The 19,461-nt window shown below is 32.2% G+C and overlaps 1 protein-coding gene across 1 annotated transcript; it reads left to right on the plus strand.

Moving 5' to 3' along the window:
- The first annotated feature begins 645 nt into the window (after window positions 1-645).
- Window positions 646-12,127, plus strand: LOC141825662 (trihelix transcription factor ASR3-like). The gene is made up of 3 exons (XM_074713044.1): window positions 646-1,300; window positions 1,449-1,490; window positions 11,844-12,127. The coding sequence occupies exons 1-3, from the start codon at window positions 646-648 to the stop codon at window positions 12,113-12,115; spliced, it is 969 nt and encodes a 322-aa protein (XP_074569145.1). The 3' UTR covers window positions 12,116-12,127.
- The last annotated feature ends 7,334 nt before the right edge of the window (window positions 12,128-19,461 follow it).

The following is a 19,461-nucleotide window of genomic DNA, read 5'->3' on the forward strand; positions in this document are numbered from 1 at the left end:
AAAAGTATTTGATGATAATGTCTAACTAATGATTTTTAAAATTTAATATTAAAATATTAAAATAAATTAGAATAGACACCTCAATAATTAATTATTATAAAATTTATATAATTATATTTAAGAATGATTGAAATTTATATGATATATTATAATATTTATATTATATTATATATATATTTTTAATGAAAGAATAATCTTGTCATAATATTTAATAAAAATAAATAATTTTAGAGATGTAGTATCTTAAATTTTTACAATTTTTATACTTTCTTACTTGTAAAAAATATTTGATCTTTGATAAATTTAATATTATTAATATTTAAATTTGGAAATATCTTCTTTTTATTCTTACGAGATTGAAATTAAAAACTATCTTATGTAAAAAATTAGAATTTGTTACTTTAATAATTTTATACGATTAATTTTATAATTATTTATGAAGAAATAAATTAAAAAATTATAATTATTTATGAGAAAAAATATAGATTTAATACCAATTGACATGATTTTTTATCATCATTCTGCCAAAAGCTATTATTTAATTTAATTAATGTTATTATTATATCATAAAACTAATCTTTTCATACAATCCATTTTAGGGTTTAGGGTATTTGTATGGAATAAGACCATTCACCTTACCGTCAAATGTTGTCCCGGGACGCCGCAATGGGCGAGGAGGATGGCGGGGATCGCGGAGGAGGAAACGGCGGGAATCGCGGAGGAGGAAACGGCGGCGACACCCTGCGGCGATCACGGTGGACGGTCTGCGGAGGAGGAACTCGCCGCCGCCTCCTGCGGCGATCACGGTGGACGAAGAATGAGAGCATTGTGATGTTAGAAGGGAAGCGGGCGGTGGAAGGGCGGTTGACGAAGGGGAAATGGGATGCTGTGTCATCCTACTGCCGCCAAAAGGGGACGGACCGGAGTCCGGAACAGTGTCGTAAGCGCTGGGGCAAACTGATGGCGGGTTACAACAAGATACGGGCGTGGGAGACGAGGGACGCTGCGAACTCTGGCGAATCCTTTTGGAAGATGACAAACGAACAAAGGAAAAAGCGGCTGCTGCCAGGCGTATATGACGACGTTCTATATAGCATCCTTGAGGCGGACAAGGAGTTTGAGGTCAGGGTCGGCGATGTTGGAGAGAGCATAGAACAAGGCGAAGAGGAAGATGACGAGGTTGAGGTGGCGTTCTTCGCTGGCGGTCAAAATACAACCGAGAGTGGATCTTTCTCCGATGCCAACCAGGCGAATCTGATGAAGAACATGCCGTCGCCGATTAGCGCCACGCGCATAGCAAGTAATTTGCTTCCCTGGCTTGTCTTTACAGGGCCTTTTTCAAAAATCAACATTCATTTTCTGTGCTAGTCGAATTCGAAATGCTTGATAATTTCCTTATAATGTTTGTTAACTTGATTGTTCTTGCACTGTTCTTGTGTTGCATGCAGTGAGAAAGTTTGAACACTTTCAGAAGGAATTTACACCTCCTGGTACGCCCTTATTCTCATTCGAAACCTTGTTCTACTACTTTGGCATTTTGTTGGTTAAAGTTGTTGGTGAATTAGGTGAAGTTATAGAGGTAATTGTGGAGATGGAGGTAGAAAGAACTTGAAGAGGTAGAGAACTATCAACTTGAGAAATACAAAGACATTAAAGAACTTAGTTGCAATAGAATTATACTTTTAAATGAGTAATTCTGACAAGTATGGTTGCTCACAGAATGACTTATAGCTCATAATATTAACACAATTATTCTAGGATTTCCATCTCACACCGATCACTGCCAATGAGTTAAAGATCATCATATGTTGTCACCCACTTAATGAGCTTTTCTAAAACTGTGAGCATGGCGCAATTGTTCAAATTTCAGTCTTGGAAATGCTTTGGGAAAGATATCAAGCTGCACTTCAATTGCAGTGTGTTTAATGTTGCTTTGAAAGTGAATTTTTGTCACTGCATTTGTCTCAGTAGGGTTCAATTGTCTTCTACAAGTCTTTTTATTAGATTCTCTTCATTCATTGGTTCGGTTTCTTGTTGCAACCTTGCTTTAAACACCCAGTCAATGAGTGAACCATAGTGTTCATAGAAAAGGGTAACTTTGAAAATTATTAGTTTATCAAAAGTGTGAATCCTGGAAGGGGAGCCTTGGCGCAATGGTAAAGTTATTGCCGTGTGACCTTGATGTCACGTATTTAAGTCGCAAAAATAATCTCTTACAATGTAGGATAAGACTGCGTACAATAGATCCAATGTGGTCTGATCCTTTCCTGGGACTCTGTATTGATGAGAGCTTTGTGCACCGAGCTACCATTTTTATTAAAAGTGTGAATCCTCCCTATTGGCTAACATAGATCAAGATACCATAAACATAGAACAATGGATAGAGATGGGCATAGAATTTGTTAATCTCCTATCTTTCAGATCTTCCACTTATTAGTTTCTATTATAGTATTAAATAATGGGGGGGGGGGGGGGGGGGGGGGGGGGAATTAAAGGATTGCCTTATTTTTCCATAATATCAAAGGAGCGTCTCTTTATTCCAAAACACAAAAAAAACTTTTACAAGTGTTTTGCTACAAATGCCCTCAAATTAATTGTTGCAATCTTATTTGTCCGGCTAAAAAATAAACCAACCACTCAATTGGTCTAACCAAGGTTTAAAATCTCGACCTGTGTCGAGACTTCAGTCTCAAACCGGAATGATATAGTTTCGGTACCGTATCGTACCGTGCCGATATGATTTTGATACTTATATATATATATATATATATATATATATATATATATATATAGTAATTATTAGATAAATAATTCAAGATCTAGTCTAATAATGTACGAGGGTATATATAGTGGACCTCACTTAGTGGGATGATAGTTATTAAGCCAAATGAAATGGGATTGCATATGCAATGGTCGATCTTTGTTCTAATCAACTGGAGCATGATAGTCGACTTGGATATAGATTTTGATTGAACAAAATGTTTTGATTCTAAGTGAAGTCGATTGATACAGTTGATTAAGTAGTTGATTGGTTAGAGGGTCGTTAGTTTTCTAGTTGACTTGTGATATATTTTTTAATTTTTTAAATAATTAAAAATTTTAGAATTATTTACAAAATTTTAAAATTATTTATAAAATTTTAAAATTATTTCAAATATTTTAAATATTTTTTATAAATTTTAATTTATTTTTTATTTACAAAAATAATTTAAGGTTTGATTTTGAATAAATTATTAATGTGAAATTAAAATTTTTAATTAGAATATTTTTTATATTTTAATAAAAAATAATTAAAAAACAAAATTTTATATTATAATTATATTAGTTGACTAATAATTTATTTAATTAATTATTAATTTCTATAATATATAGTTATAATTTATTTAGTAATTAATTATTAATTAGAAATTATATATATAATTTAAATAATAAGTTTTATAAAAAAATTTATCATTATAATTTAAAAAGTTTTATTTTATTTTAATATAATACTTTTAATTAAAATTGTTATATTAATTAATGTGATAATTTTATTAGACTTTAATAAAGCATATTTAAATTACCTCAATCATAGTTAGGAGTTGATTAAAATTTTTAATTTAATTAAACCAAAGTTCAGGGTCAGTGCCCTGTTCTACGCTCGCGCAATACCTCGGTGCTGTCGCGCGAGTTCGACAATGCCTTGGCACTGCTGCGCGAGCCTGATGACGCCTCGGCACCGCAGCGCGAGCCTGACGATGCTTCGACATCGCTGCACGAGCTCGACGACGCTTCGGGGTCGCCCCGCGAGCCCGACGACGTCTCTGGAGGCCTCCCGCGAGCCTTGTGATGCCTTCGGAGGTGTCTCGCGAGCTTGACGACGCCTTCGTACTCATTGCGTGGCCGCAAAAATCCCTCCGGACCAGTTGTGACGGCCCAACGACACCTTCGCGGGGCCTCGATGTGTTGGCATAGGAGGCGTTACTATGTCGATTTCGGTTTGCGAGCGGAACGAGTCATTTTGCCTGAATCAGACGAGATGGCTTGAGATTTCATTCTTGGGTTTAACACACACTTAGGCAAACTTATGTAGTAATATTGGTCAAAACTCTAAACAAGTTATAAATTAAAAAAATAAAAAATAAAAAATAAAAAAAGTAATAGAGAGCAAAGTGATATAAATTATGTTATAATTTTTAAAAAAATGTTACTTGAGTTATAAATTAAAAAAATATATAAAATTTATAAAATAGATAAATTTAATGTTTTCGCAAATTGATTTTTTTGAAAAAGATAATAGAGAGTAAAGTGTTACAAACTCCATTAGCAAGTTTTTTTTAAAAAAAGAATTGAAATGTAAAAATGTGATAATTTTGGTAAAAATGATTATTGTAGCAATTTTGATCAAAACTATTGCATACTATTTTCTACTTATTTTTTATACCTGAATATATGAATGTATTTTAAAATAACTATGCTTTTATGGTTCATTTATGCTTTTAAACTAACTAAACGGCTTAAAAAAATTGACAATGCAACTAAGTAGTTTTGGATATTTTAAAAGTCACTAAATGTCTTAAAAAATGATCATGTAGCAACTTTGGTTAAAATTACTACAAGGTCATTTTCTGTTCAAATTTGAAATCTAAATATATAGATACACTCTAAGAGGCCATTGGACTCCAATCATACTTTTAAAGTGACTAAATGACTCAAAAATTACGATATAGTAAATTTGTCCAAAATTGGTATATGAATCTAGCAGTACATTTGTGTAACAATCTTACTAAAACCGTCACATTCACATATTTTAATAGTGTTGGCCAAAATTGCTAGATTCATGTAGCAACTTTAGCTAAAATTGTTATATGTTTATTTTTGCCCTCCCCCGTAGTGACCAACTGTAGCTTCCCAATTTACCTCCTTATAGATGGTTGTGCGGCCGGCCGTGTGGGGCCGTCGGAGTGGCGGATTCCATCTTTTGCTACAGTTATATATCTATTTTTGAATCATTTAATTACTATAAAAGCATGGTTGGATTCTAATGACTTCCCTAGGTCCATTTATATATTTAGATTTAAAATTCATGCAACAAGGACCATGCAATACTACTATGATTATTTTTAGTCATTTAATCACTTTAAAAGCATATATAAACTCCAATGGTGTTCTAAAATACATCTACATATTCAGATTCAAAATTGGAGCAAAAATGAACATGTAACAGTTTTTGTGTACACGACCATACTTAAGTTGTTCGATCATGTTAAAAGCATTGGTGGATTCTAACGGTCTCCTAGAGTACATTATATATTAAAATTCAAAATTTGAGCCAAAAATAGTCATATAGTAGTTTACTATTTCCCCAAATTGTTAAATAACCATTTTGAGCAAAATCATCACATTTTTTATTTATATTTTATTTCTTTTTTGAAAAAATAATTTTCTTGTAAACTTACAAAGTTTGTTTTCTCTATTACTTTTGATTTTTTTCATTTTGTGATATTTTTTAATTTATATATTTTTTAAAAAAATTGGATTTTTAAATATTTTTTTTGCTTTATAACTCATGCAATATTTATTTTTTAAAAAATTTATGGCAGAGTTTATATCAATTTGTTCTCTTTTACTTTTTTTGTAAAAATATATGCATAGAGGCACACATTAGGTTGGTCGATGGAACTGTCTAGTTTTCTTGGGAATGCAGATGAGAGTGCAATAATTGGTTTGAAGGCATTTATAGTAGAATAGTTAAGATTGGGCACCCTTTTGAGGTTAGGATACACAACTGGTGTTAATCTTCATACTCCCTAGTAAATTGCTTGATCCCTGCATAAGTCCAATTAATAACAAAATAGTTGTTGATTTTTCCAGTAAATTACAATCTAGAGTGTCTTAGCATTCTTTTGGCTACTCCATGGAGGATTTGTGTTGAGATGCAAGTATCTGGGTCTCTCCCTGATGCCTCTTTGCAGCATTACATTGTCCTTATCAAAACTATCTGAAATTTTGTTTGTTGTGGAGCATTGCATAGGATCACATTCAAACATCTTGAAATTTCATGCAAACATTCAGCACTTTATGGAGATGAAAAATCTTTAATCCATGAATCATTTCAATTCCAAAAAAATAATGCTCTAGTTCAAGATCAGCATCTTGAAATTCAAACATCTTGCATATTCTCAGAAACAGTTTAATATTCTTAGACAGACAGAATATTATTTAATCCTTGGATCACTTTGATTCCATAAAAAATCAAGATGAGTCTTGAAGATTTCATCAGTTCTTTTATTCAATCCATAGTTGTTTTCTACAAAGAATTTCTTTGCATATTCTCAGAAACAGTTGAATGTTCTTAGAGAGGAATATTCTTTAATCCTTGGATCACTTTGATTCCATGAAAAATTCAAGATCAGCCCTCTTGAAGATTTTCCATCATGTTTCTTTTATTCAACCCACAGTTGTCTTCTATGAAGTCAATGTTCTTAGGATATTATTTAGGTTTCTTGTTTATATGGCTACTTCACAGTTTTGCTTGCTGTTTTTTTTTTTGGTCAGAAGTTTCACTTATCTTATTTGATCTCAGACATTCTCATTTAACTTCAGAGTCTTAACCACCAAAAATACAATGGAAATTTGATTTTAAAGTTTGTGGCTTGAAACTGCAGATTTGTGCTTATGTTTTGTATGTAAGCATAGATGTGATCACCTGGGTGTGTGAGCTCCTCCTATTGCTTTTATCTTGCACTGACAAAATTACTATCTTCTTCAACCTCGAGTTTGATCACCTGTGTATATCTCGATTATAACTCATAAAGTGAATCAAGATAGTCCTTTTAAATTCTATGATAAATCGTGAAAGCCTTGAAAGAATTCGATATACTTTCTCAGGCGACTCGTATTTGATTTTCATCTATCATGCAGAAGATCTGAGTTTGGTTCCTCTTGTCACGCGGGATGCCTACCTGTTATTCGTAGACGAACTCTCAAGTCGGTTCTAGAGGTCGGAGATTAAAGTTCACCGTTACGTATATTCCCTATTCTCTATAGATCCAATCGTACGTTTATATGTAATGGTTATGAGTTAGGGTTTCACCCCTTGGTCTAACCCAATGAGGTTACTATCTAACTCGAACTTAGCTACATAGATGGAAGAAAGAAAGTGAGCTAGAATCAATCAAGAATCATACACATCATTAATGAAAAGAAGATTATTTCATCAAATAAAACATCAAGTTATTTCCTAATCCTAGAATAAGAAAACTACTCAGAGATACCGACCATCAGCATCATAGCTCCTTGTCTTCGAAGCGGCCTCCTCCTTGATTCCCTGTGACAGAATCACTCAATCCTTAGGGTCTCTTTCGAGAACCCCTCGATCCCCCTTAGTCTCCGTCCATTGCCTCTATTGATCGTCTTAGAACCTTGATAGAGTTTCCTAATAAGTAGAGGAATTTTAACAAACTTTCCTAAAAGATTGGGACGACTAACGAAATTAATAGAATTTCTAAATCATCAAATAAACGCGGTGCGCCACAGTCATGTGGGACACTATGGCCTAGTCGTGGTGGGCGCTGGAAGTCCCGACACAACCGTGTCTAGGGATGGCAATTTCCTCCAAATCTTATGGAGGATCCGAATATCCGATCTGAACGGAGGGTATGAAGTGAATTTTTGAACCCGATTAAATAATCGGGTATGTGGATTTTCGAGTTCAGGTATGGAAGCGGATCTGATCGACTCCTACTCATACCCGACTCGGAGTGCACATCGCTGTCCACAATACCGAGCATGATTTTGCATTCTAGTAGGCATTACTTTAAGCAGTAGTCTATGCACCTGAACTTGCACTGCTTTGTACATCAGAATGCTTGACCACATCCCATATACAAACATACATAGTGTTTTAATATTCAATTGAGTTGCCCAAAATGAGTTAGAGTGTATGTTCAACCCAATTTAATATATTTAGGAACATAATTAGAAATTACGACTGACATAGTTTGTGCAATTTGCTGATAAAGAAAATTGAAAACATGAGAGTCAACTGAAACTTATATGACAATTTCAAATGAATGTTTGTTTGAATAGTTAGCATGAAAAGAAGTTATGAAAAATGCTAGTTTCATGTTTTCTTTTTCCAAATTTGAAAAAAATACAGTTGTAGGTGATAATAAAATATTGGATAGGGTATGAATATCGATCTTCTGACGGGTACGGGGATAGGGATGAAAGTTGAATATTTGATGGGGATGGGGATGAAAGTTGAATACTCGATGGGGATGGAGATGGGGATGGAGATGAGGATAATAAATGGGAATGAGGATGGAGGATATGGAATCCGACCCAAATCCGACCCATTGCCATCCCTAGTCGTGTCAGTTGACACGGCTGGGTTGTGTTCGACGTTGGAGTCTCCTCGTCAAAGGCACAGTTTGGGACAAGGCCGTGTCAGGTGACACGGCTAGCTCGTGTTTGGTGCTGCACATCCGGTGTGTTGCTCCGATGCTTGTTTTGGCTCTAAGGTTGGTACACGACTATGGCAAGGGCCACGGGCAGGCCGTGTTTGATATTGTAATGAGGCTTTCTGTCTACAAATGCGTCCAATCGTTGAGGTATTCATGCTCTGTCAACATAAAGTACAAACGAACATTCTCCCGAATTAAAAGGATGAAAATGTATGAAAATACTAGAAGTAAATGTAAATATGCTTATGTAATGTCGGAAATAAATGCAAAATAAGATTGGAAATATAGGTATGAATCACACATATCAAACGTCAAACTTAATCCATTGAACATATACAAAAAAACTTTTTGTTTTTGCTTCTTAGGTAAGATGCAACTGCTTAAATTAACTGTTGAAGATTTAATTGATTATAGACAAAGATCAATTATCCCTGTGTGACAATACCTAAGCAGAGGCTAGCAGCTGAAAAAAAAATAGGGGTAAAAATCTTACCTTAATCGCTTAGCTTGGTCCCTAACATTTAGTAGCTCAATAAATGACCTACCAATTGTTTCAAGATTTTATTTAATAAACATAAATAAATAATTAATAAAGGATTAAATGTACATAATAAAACTTAAACAATCTAGGGCATATAAGTTACTATAGACAAATGAATATAATAAGGGGTGGCTAAATGCATGAATAAAGAGATTTACTACTTTTATAGGTCTACAATTGACGCAACACCAACTTAAACCCTTATTTTAATATATATGCAATCATGTTAAGGATTTGCAAATTTTTATTTTGATATGTTGCATTAATATTTCATGCTTATTTTGTTTAGTTTCATCTTTTGACTTCTTTGCATAATATGAATTAGTTACTATCTGATGAGAGCCTAAGTCATGGTTACTATCAAATCGAATAATCTCTAAAAAGATTATGTCAATAGCAGGAGGTTCTTCTTAGATTGCATCATTAAAGGGCTCATCTAAAGTATCATTGACTCTTCTAAATTATCACTAATTATTTTAAAATATTCCAGGGAACTTTCTTAGGCTCGAATTTTTAGGAGGTTCCTTTGAGTACAACTCTTTTATTTTTAACTACAAGTTCATTAATTGTAAGTGAACTAGACTCTTTAAGTAATAAAAGAAGACTGTTTTGTATTTACATACTTATTAAGTAATAGTAGTCTTCGGTGTTATATATTTTTTTCATCAATTGTATTTGCATTTCGTATATGATAGATTCTTGTTTGTCTTGATCTCTAATGTCTAGACATGCTGTCAATATTTTCTAGTGGATCTACTAAAGGTGAATTTGACAAATTGTACTAGTTTAATGGAGGTCATGTTATAAAAAAGGGCAGCCCGGTGCACGAAGCTCCCGCCATGTGGGGTCTGGGGAAAGGATCCATAAGCCTTTCCTTGCCTTTGGCAAGAGGCTGCTGAATCGTGACCTCTAGGTCACATGGCAACAACCTTACCGTTGCGCCAGGCTCCCCTTCAATGGAGGTCATGTTATGTCGGTCAAAATAATTTCTGATGCTATCTATTCAATCAACAAATCCATTAAATTCTATTCTTCCATGATGAATAGGGGCATCTTTCCTAACATGCAAGGATTACAACAATTATTTGGTTATTTTTTAATACATGAGATTATGCAGTTATGACTTTGTGTACAGCTAATTCCTGAAACTTAAAAGTGTGTGAAGTATAATAATTACTAGAATTATTAAAATTTCTCATTTTAGTCTTTATGAATTTTGTAGTTTAGTTATTCTCTCACTGATGAAATCGTATACATTTATTAGGAGTTATGGTGCTTATTGACAAGTAATGATAATCATAAAATAAATACGATATATATTATGTGGGACAATATAATGGAAGATAAACAAATTAAAATACAAGCAAAAGAGAATATTAATGATGAAAATTTTCCCTTTTTCCTTAAATGATGACTAGCAAACTAGATAAGAAACTATTGACATGTTTCTATTTTTATTTTTTTTATGGATGATAACTAAATTAAATAGGAAATAATATGATAATATTTGTTAATATTTAATGATATATAGAAATTGTGAAAAAAATAATTAAATGTAATTAATTTAAAATTTAACTAAATAAACAAAACATAATTTTTAGAAAGAAATATGTACTGAGACGGTATAAACTTTTGTTGATGCTGAAGTTTCGTACCGTTCTAACTTGACTGGTGACCGAAGATGTTTGATTTTACAATTTATAATTCTTTGGACTTCTGCCAAATCCATAATGTGTCTTCTCCATCTCCTTTTTTGTTTTGACAGTAGCTTCTCTGTCTTTTGTTTTCTTTCTTTGTTTTGACAGTTGCTTCTCTGTCTTTTGTTTTCTCTCCTTTGCCTTCATTTCCTTGTATTGCTATTTTTATTATTATTATCATATGTTTCTCTTGGACAACCACTTGTTTCTTTCAACAAACCTACCTAAATTTAAATAAAGAGGAAATAAATAATCCAGATCAAGAAAATACGCTAGACTTTAATTGGGTGTATAACTATCTAATAATTATTACCAAAAGAGAAAAATATGACAACCCTAAATTAACAAATGGAAAATTAAATTTAAAATTTAATTACAGACGTGTCAATCTTAAATTTTTCTTCAATTGTTTTCTTTTATTGAAGATGTGTCAATCTTAATACTGCTGCAGGGAAGAAGCGAGTGATAACACTTGCTATAAGGGGACTCATAGTGGTGGTTCCACAAGAAGGGGCAGTGGGTTATAGAAGGGAGATTTCCTGCTCTTCCAGGAGGAAGAGAGTAGTAGCAAGAGCTTGGTCTCTAGGAGTGGCAACACTGGTTGTGAGCAAAGATTTTGGTAGCTCTTATAGATGATGAGACGACCATTGTGATTGATGATGAGACGACCATGGAGTAGGCAAAGTCGCTACTGTGGGGCTGCTGAGGGCTCATTTGTGGCTTGCAAAACAAGAGAGTGGGAGAGGGGCAACACTAAGGTTTCTGCCTATGGTGCTGACACAAGATCAGGAAGAGATAGATAGAGAGGACTTTTAATTCCATCAAACCACCCAAACTTATCGACCCAATCTGAACTGAAACAATTTTGATGGGTTGAACTCTGCTTCAACTACAAATAAATTAAAACAAGTCTCATACAACCATTACTTCTCTAACCTTACGAAGGCTCCTCATTTTGTGAACAGAAGCCCCACATCCCAGTTAGTTGTTCTCTACTGTCAATCCCAAATTGTCAAAACTCAACTTCACATCCATTTAACCTTTCGTCTTTACAACCCTAATTATTAGGTTTATGTATTCACTGAATATATAGTAATCTATGGCCCAAAAGATCAATCAGTTACAAACTAAAGATATGGTTGAATTTTGTATTTGCAGAGATTACAATTGTTAATGATTCTGAAGATGAATCACCGCCGCTGGGAAGAAAGCGCTGGCGAACTTCAGCAGATGGAGTGAAAAACAACAATCCTAGTAGCCAACCAACCAAAGTCCGAGATAGGAACAACTCCATGATGGCACAACTTGAAGAACAAAACCTCCTCGACATTCAACTGAACGAAGTTCAATGGAGGGAACATGCGAACAAGCTACTTTCTGTTCTCGACAAAGTGACTGATGTTCTTGGAAAATTAAAAGATAAACCGTGAATAGCTGATATAAGGATGGAAAACCAAAGGATCACATAATCATGGGTTTACTGCAGAGTTAAGTTGCATCATTTTCTCACTTTTAGATTTATCAGTATCTTACTGCGTTGCATTTTTCTACCTTTAGAGATTTTGCATGTCTAGTTGAAAGATTTATCATTGTCTTTCTTAGTCAATGATCTCTTGGTTTACTGCTGAATTACAATTTTCCACCTTTTCATGTCTAGTTGAAAGATCACTTTTTTTATTTACTATCATCATCTGCATTATTGTTTCAAAACCTTTTCTTACTTTATCCATTATTATCTATTTCACTGTTTCCAAGTGTATTGAGTAGAAAACATATTGTCAAATTATTGTTCTCTTCCATGGCCAAACAACCCAGAGATAAAACTAAGGTGAAGACCTTCTTCATATTATATTTACATGAATCTCAATTTTATATTAAAAAAAATACTTAGTTAAACTAAATAAAAATATTGTTCAATTAAATTGAATGAAAGCAAATTAAGGTAAATGAAACCACTAGAGCTTCAATTAAATGAAACTTTTTATGTGAACTAATTGAATATGCATGGGTAAACTAAATAAAGGTTCTTGTAATTTGATATAAAAATTACATATAAAAAAGTAACACGTGCTTGAACCAAGTGATTGAATTAAAACATGGATAATTATTTTTTAAGTAGATTGTCGTAAATTAATTTCTCCGGTGAACAAAAATAACATGCAAACTGATGTAGCGTGGGCTTTGAAGGGGTGACAACTTGGCACTCACCTGTGCATGCATGTTCTTGAGCCGAACAAAAAACAACAACAAAAACAATGGTTGATTGGGAAGTGAAGCCGTTGGAGAATCAAACTAACACATAATGTGTGTTCATCAATCAATCAGTCGGCGAAGTCGAGGTAATGTCCTTCGTCATGATTAACTGCAACTTCTTAATTTACCTCTTCATAGATGGTCATGGGATCGACCGTGTGAGACTACTAGGATGACGAATTCTACCTTTTGATAAAATGTTCACTAGATTCAAATTTCGACAAATAGATGAATTAGTTACGACATGACAGACTTGTTGAAGTGGACAAGAGTTGAATTTCGACGAAGCCGAGACAATACCCTTTTCCATCGTGATCAACTGCAACTTCTCGATTTACTTCCTCATAGATGGTCGTGTGATCGACCGTATGAAACTATTGAGGTATCAAATTTCATCTTTTTACTGAAGTGTTTACTAGATTCAAATCCATCTTGCAATAACTAAAAGCCACAATGCCAATTAATTTATACCTTTTTTTCTAGAAAAGGGCCTAACTAATGGAAAATTGTGTCACCCCTATAAATAAATCATATCCCACATGTTGTTCAAATTTGTTAATTCTCAAGTTGTAAATTTTGCTCTTGAGCTTTTTCTCCTTCTCCTCTGTAAGGGTTCTAAGGTTTTGAAAGTTTGTTAAAATTTAAAATGTATAGTGCTCCTATTAAGACGAAAGTCATTACATAGGTTTAGGATTTATGCATGGAAGAGGGGTTGAATATCCTCTCACTTGCAAATGAAAATATTTTTCTTCTCTTGAATGTCCAAGGCCATGTAAACTTGTTGATATGTATTGTGTTTGTTTGTGTTAGAGTTATATACAGAATGAAAAGAAGATAAGAAAAACAAAAAAAAAAACAATACTAAAAGTGAATTTTACATGGATTGAATTTATTTTTAGTAATCCAAATATTAAATTCTTGGAATCGATTAATCTTAGAGGTGACTTATCCAATTACACAGAAATTTCTCATTGCCATCGGGATAAATTCGAGAAGCACTTATGTTGTTGGGCACCGGTAGCCGACCTTCACAGGTCACTCCTTACTGATGAGAGTTATGTTCCATCTGAGACTCAACCATATCTTGTAATACGGCTGCTCCAACTGCATTTCATACTTTTTCATCAAATAGACTATAAGCGTGCTCTAGCTGAAGATTGACCTATATGGATTGAACCCTTGGTCCTACGTCATTGCCTAGCCTAGTGTTTCATAGAATGAATTACTTCTAAAACCCATTATAAAATCTCCTTTCTAAAGATGAAGAAACATGGAATAGAATGCATCTTCTTTTACGATGATATAATAACAAAGCAAAGACAAGAAAATTAGCAAGAGCTCGTAGAAGCCTCCAAAGGCCCTTGATCAACATTTTTTCTCGTCCACTTAGATGTCAGAAGATCTCTATTAAATTTGTGCATAATTACCTAGTCAAAAATTCAATCAACTATACCAATCCTTTGGTCGATTGGAACTTTATTTAGTCATCTCAACCCTCTAATATAGATCATTCTATTTCCGAACAAAAAGTTTACAATCGACCGAACAGTTAACTCAATGCTCCAATCAATTGGGCATCATCTAACACATAAGGAGTTGAGTTTGTTAAATTGGAACTCTTTCAAATATTTATATTTATAATAGGTGGAATTTGTGACGACCTAATTTCAAATTCAAAAAATATCATTTAGTACATTTTCATAGGCTTTGAATATATTTATTGAAATTATTTTTAATAACTTTCGATTTTAGGGTTCTTGGTCAAAAACTCTCTACAAGCCCAACTAAATAATGCCTATCTAATTTTATCCGCATCACCCACCAATGATGTTTCCAAAAACATGAATCCTAAATTATATTTATAAAATCATGTCTCATTCCACCTTCTATATGAAAAATCATCATTTTGAAATGTGCAAAAACTTTTTGCTATGAATTTTGCAATAAACATATTTTCGTAATAAAATTCATCATAAATTTATATTTTCTTTCACCACAACAAATATGTAAATTTGATACTTCATTATTCATACATATAAAATCTATAAATCTGATACATCATATACATTCATACACAATAAAGATTCATACTCAAATAAAAAATATCATAATAAAATGATAAATCAAAGATCTCATATATATGACAAACCAAAGATCTCATACAAGACCTGATACACCGTACATAGATAAATTTTAAAATACATTCAAGTCAAACAAACAATCTCATAACTAGACAATCTCATAACATTATTCAAGTCAAACTAAACAATATAACAAACTATCAATTACATATTTCATCTTCTTCTTCTTGATCTTCTTTTCCTGTATTAGAAAATAAATAATCCAAAATAAGATAGTTGAGATAAAAATACTGAGAGTAATAAACTAACATAAAACTAATGTAAACGCTCATCCAAAATAAGGTAGTTAAGATTAAAATATAAAAAGTAATAAACTAACACAAAACTAATGTATACGCTCACATCTTCCCACATGGATTTTCATTTTTCACCACTTTCCTTGGCGACTCTGTTTGAAACAAGTTAACATCAATCAAAAATATAAATTTGAAGGAAAAAAATACAAACTTAATAAAATAATAAATGTTCAAAAATATTAATATGTCAAATAACATTCATACACCATCACCATCATTACTATCATCACCATCATCAGAAGGAATCTGACTTGGAGCGGAGGCTAACTAAAGATGTTGCATAATGAAGTTCTGTTGTTGGTGCAAATCGCTAATTTCTTTATCCCTTTCTCTTATTTCTTTGTCTCTTTGCCTCTGTACCAATGGACCTCTTTAAGTTTATTGTCTCTTTGTATTAGTAACTCCTTCAAATTGCAACCCTCTTTATTCAATTGATTTATTTCTACCTTTACTGTTTATGGGGTAGAAGAAGATGTACTAGCGACTTTATAATTTCTGCTCAAAGAACCTAGTCCAAATATTCTTCTCTCTTTCAATCTGGGGTGGAAAAATATGTACTAGCGACATTACAATTTTTGCTCAAAGAACTCAGTCCAAATATTCTTCTTTCTTTTGATCCACCACTCGTCTTGAGCCATTAACTCATATCATTACCAATAAATGACTCAGATCCGTCATTATCATCATTAGCACTTGAATTTTTCTATGTTAGCTCATCATATCTATCATGTATTCTCATGAAAAAAATTAAAATAAATATACATTAATAATATAATAGAAACGCATATAATCTTGATTAAATATATAGGATCATGAGACTATTGTTGTAACTAAATTATGAACATTCATATTAACATTGACAATATCTATTAAATAATTGAAAGTTTTAAAATTGCAAACCTTAATTACTCTAGTTCTTTCCCCACTCCATGTCTTACATTTTTTTTTTGAAATGTGCACGTGAAAGTGTCTATAAATAATGACTCGGTCTCCATTTCCTTGGCCTAAACAATACTATCAAAAATAATTAAATAGTTTGGATTAGATTCAAAAAATAGTGTTTGCAAAGCATTACTAATCTTTGCCTATGTTCACCAATATTGATCGAGTCTCCCGCATACGTCGCAGATGATTCTCCTGAATTATAAGTTTGATTTATTTTATTCTATTGACTTCTTCATTTGCTCTCCTCAGATTCTCAAAAATTCTAAATATTATCCCAATTCTTCTTGGTGATGCAGCTTAGTTATTTTCCCTTAGTCTTTGCATAATTTTGTATGTGTTGAATGTGATCGCCATATTTTTTCTTAAAAATCCTCCTTATTTCTAACTATATCTTCAATATTGTGGCAAGTGAATGCCCACTACAATGAAAAAAATAATTGATTATATTAACTTTAATTTCATATATAAATGTATTGGGATAGCTTACACTGAACCGTTCCACTATAGCTCTTTTATTTGATCTGGAGTGTTTGTATAAGTCATTAAATTCCCTCACCAATTGTTATTCACTATTCTATTAAACTTGTGAATAACATATATAAAATTTGTAAATTTATCATAAAGTTACAAACAAACAATATTAAATAAATAAGATAGTTGAAAAAAATAAAATATGGATAATAAATAAAAAAATAATACATGTAAAATTTTAATGTTTAGTACTTATGAATTTCTGTATGAGGCTATCAACTCTTGGTTGTCTTCCCTCTCAGCAGCTGAAGGTATTGCTGAATTTCATCTATATATTAATATTCCCAACTATCTATTTTATTATATTTCTAATATATCAAGAATATTCGATAATATCTCATTTGTATTATTACTTGATAAGTTAAAAAATATATAATATTATAAATAGGAGTATATTAATTACTAAGAATTGAAATCAATTCGTATACAACCCTCATTGATTAATAACAAATACTTTATTTATCATGAAATTTACTAGAAATTCAAAATTAATCATGTTCCAACGAACTCTATATAATCAAATTATATATAAAACGTTTGAATTCTAATAATCTCTTTATTAATAATCAGGATAAAATTATTTCATTCGGAATGTATTGAACTGTGCTAATAATTTTAAATTAAAGATCTCAACTTTAATTTTTAATTACGGATAAATTTAAATGATTATATTTTAAATATTACCCTCTGTAAATAATGATTTATATATAATATTTAAAGACACGTAATATTTATCTAGAAATTTTTGCTATTTGTAAAGCACGTGTAATGTGCATATAAAAAATCACTATTGATTTTTTTTTTAATAAAATTTAAATATTTTTTTATGGGCATATATCCCAACACCTTGAGCATTCGATTGCCATGCCTAGCCATGCCAGAAAAGGAAAACGCTGCCAGTTGAGAGTCATGATGGCTGGCATTAGCCATTTGACCTTGGCCTAAGCAATGGTGAGTGGTGCAATGACGGAGTCAGTAGTGATCTAATTGAGCTAATCTGAATTTTGGACTATGTCGATAGTATATCCCGAGTTATCTTTTGAAAATTTTTTCCTTTCATCTCTAAATTTAAGTTTTTTTTGTGGTCGCAGTCAGACCCTCGGGTTGTAGCTCGGGTAATTAGAAGTGTGGCTCTGCCCTTGGAGTGGCGGGTGGCGAGCTGTTAGATTTCGCATGTGAATCGATAATGATGAATTCCGGATAAATCTTCAATATTTAAAACACGTGTCAATTGTATATTGGTTGTATTTATATGTAAGTAAGACAAACCGACCCAGATACGATACACTATTATACGTATCTATGACATTAATGTCATATAACACATACATTTCCAATACATCCATTAAGGGTGTAATCAATTGGTACCACATTAGTCCTAGATACAAATCGATGGTTAAGCCAGGATCTCATTAGTTCAGTCAGTCGAACTTGTACCTTCTTTGACTAGACTTAAAAGAGAGACTTATGATATAGTAAAAAAGGAAAATCATATGTAACAAAGCCAAGTCAATAGTCAAGGCGGAGTTCAAAAGTGAAGATTTGATGGAGGTCAAAGAGTCAATTTCGATCTCATTAGCTTGGTTTGAGAACTTCAATTCTTCCATCCATTGATTCAACCAACTCGACTCCAGGGAACACAACCTTCTAAATTTTCTCATTGGCTCAGCCACCTCGACTCCAAAGGACACAATCTCTTTGACTCCATCGGCTCGATCACCTCGATTTCAAAGAATACAACTTTCTTGATTTCTTCATCTCTCGGTTACTCTGGAATCTTCTGTCGCAGACTTATTTGCTACCCTTTGAAGAAGTGTTTGACGTCAACGGTAGAGGAAATAAAATCTTTTCCACAATTTCATTATTACTTCCTTTTAATTTAAATGTTCATTCAATAAGCATTATAGAAGGTAAATATTAATAAGTCAAAACTTATTAAATGAAATAAATATAATTGTGTGATTGTCATCACAAAACAATATCTAATAAAATTCAATTAATTCAAAAACTAAATGATCGGGAGAAAAAACATTATTGATACAAAATTATAAAAGGAATATTTTTCATTTATAATTTTTACACACCCAATTAAGGAGGTATAGAAACTTAAAATTCAATAATTTTAAATTAATAAATTTAATATTTTTATTATAAGTATTCAAAGTAATTCAGAGATGACATGAGACTATGGACATATAATTTTAAGCTCCAATAATATTGATAGTAAATTAAACTTTTTAATTATTATGTCAACATCATTAATTTCAAAGTTACTCCATTAGAAATTTAGAATTGCACTCTTAAAATTATAGATATAAAATTATTCAAAAATAATGAATAATCACTGATATAGTCATTACATATAAATAGATTCTCCATATAATTCATAACCAAAGCTAATAATTAATTTCCTCTAACCTCTTTAATTTCCTTAAATCATATTGATTTTCTAATGAATAATATATTTATGATCTAATCATAAACTGAGCACTCTAATTATCCAAATTTCGAGTTATTCATTTGGCTTGGTTAAGAAAGAATGAATTTCATCTTATATATTAATATTCTCGGTTATTTATTTTATTATATCTCTAATATATCAAAAATATT

This window comes from Curcuma longa, chromosome 3 (assembly GCF_044706935.1).
Source record: "Curcuma longa cultivar G26 ecotype Majalengka, Jawa Barat chromosome 3, ITB_CL_G26_1.1, whole genome shotgun sequence".
Classification (NCBI taxonomy): Eukaryota; Viridiplantae; Streptophyta; class Magnoliopsida; order Zingiberales; family Zingiberaceae; genus Curcuma; species Curcuma longa.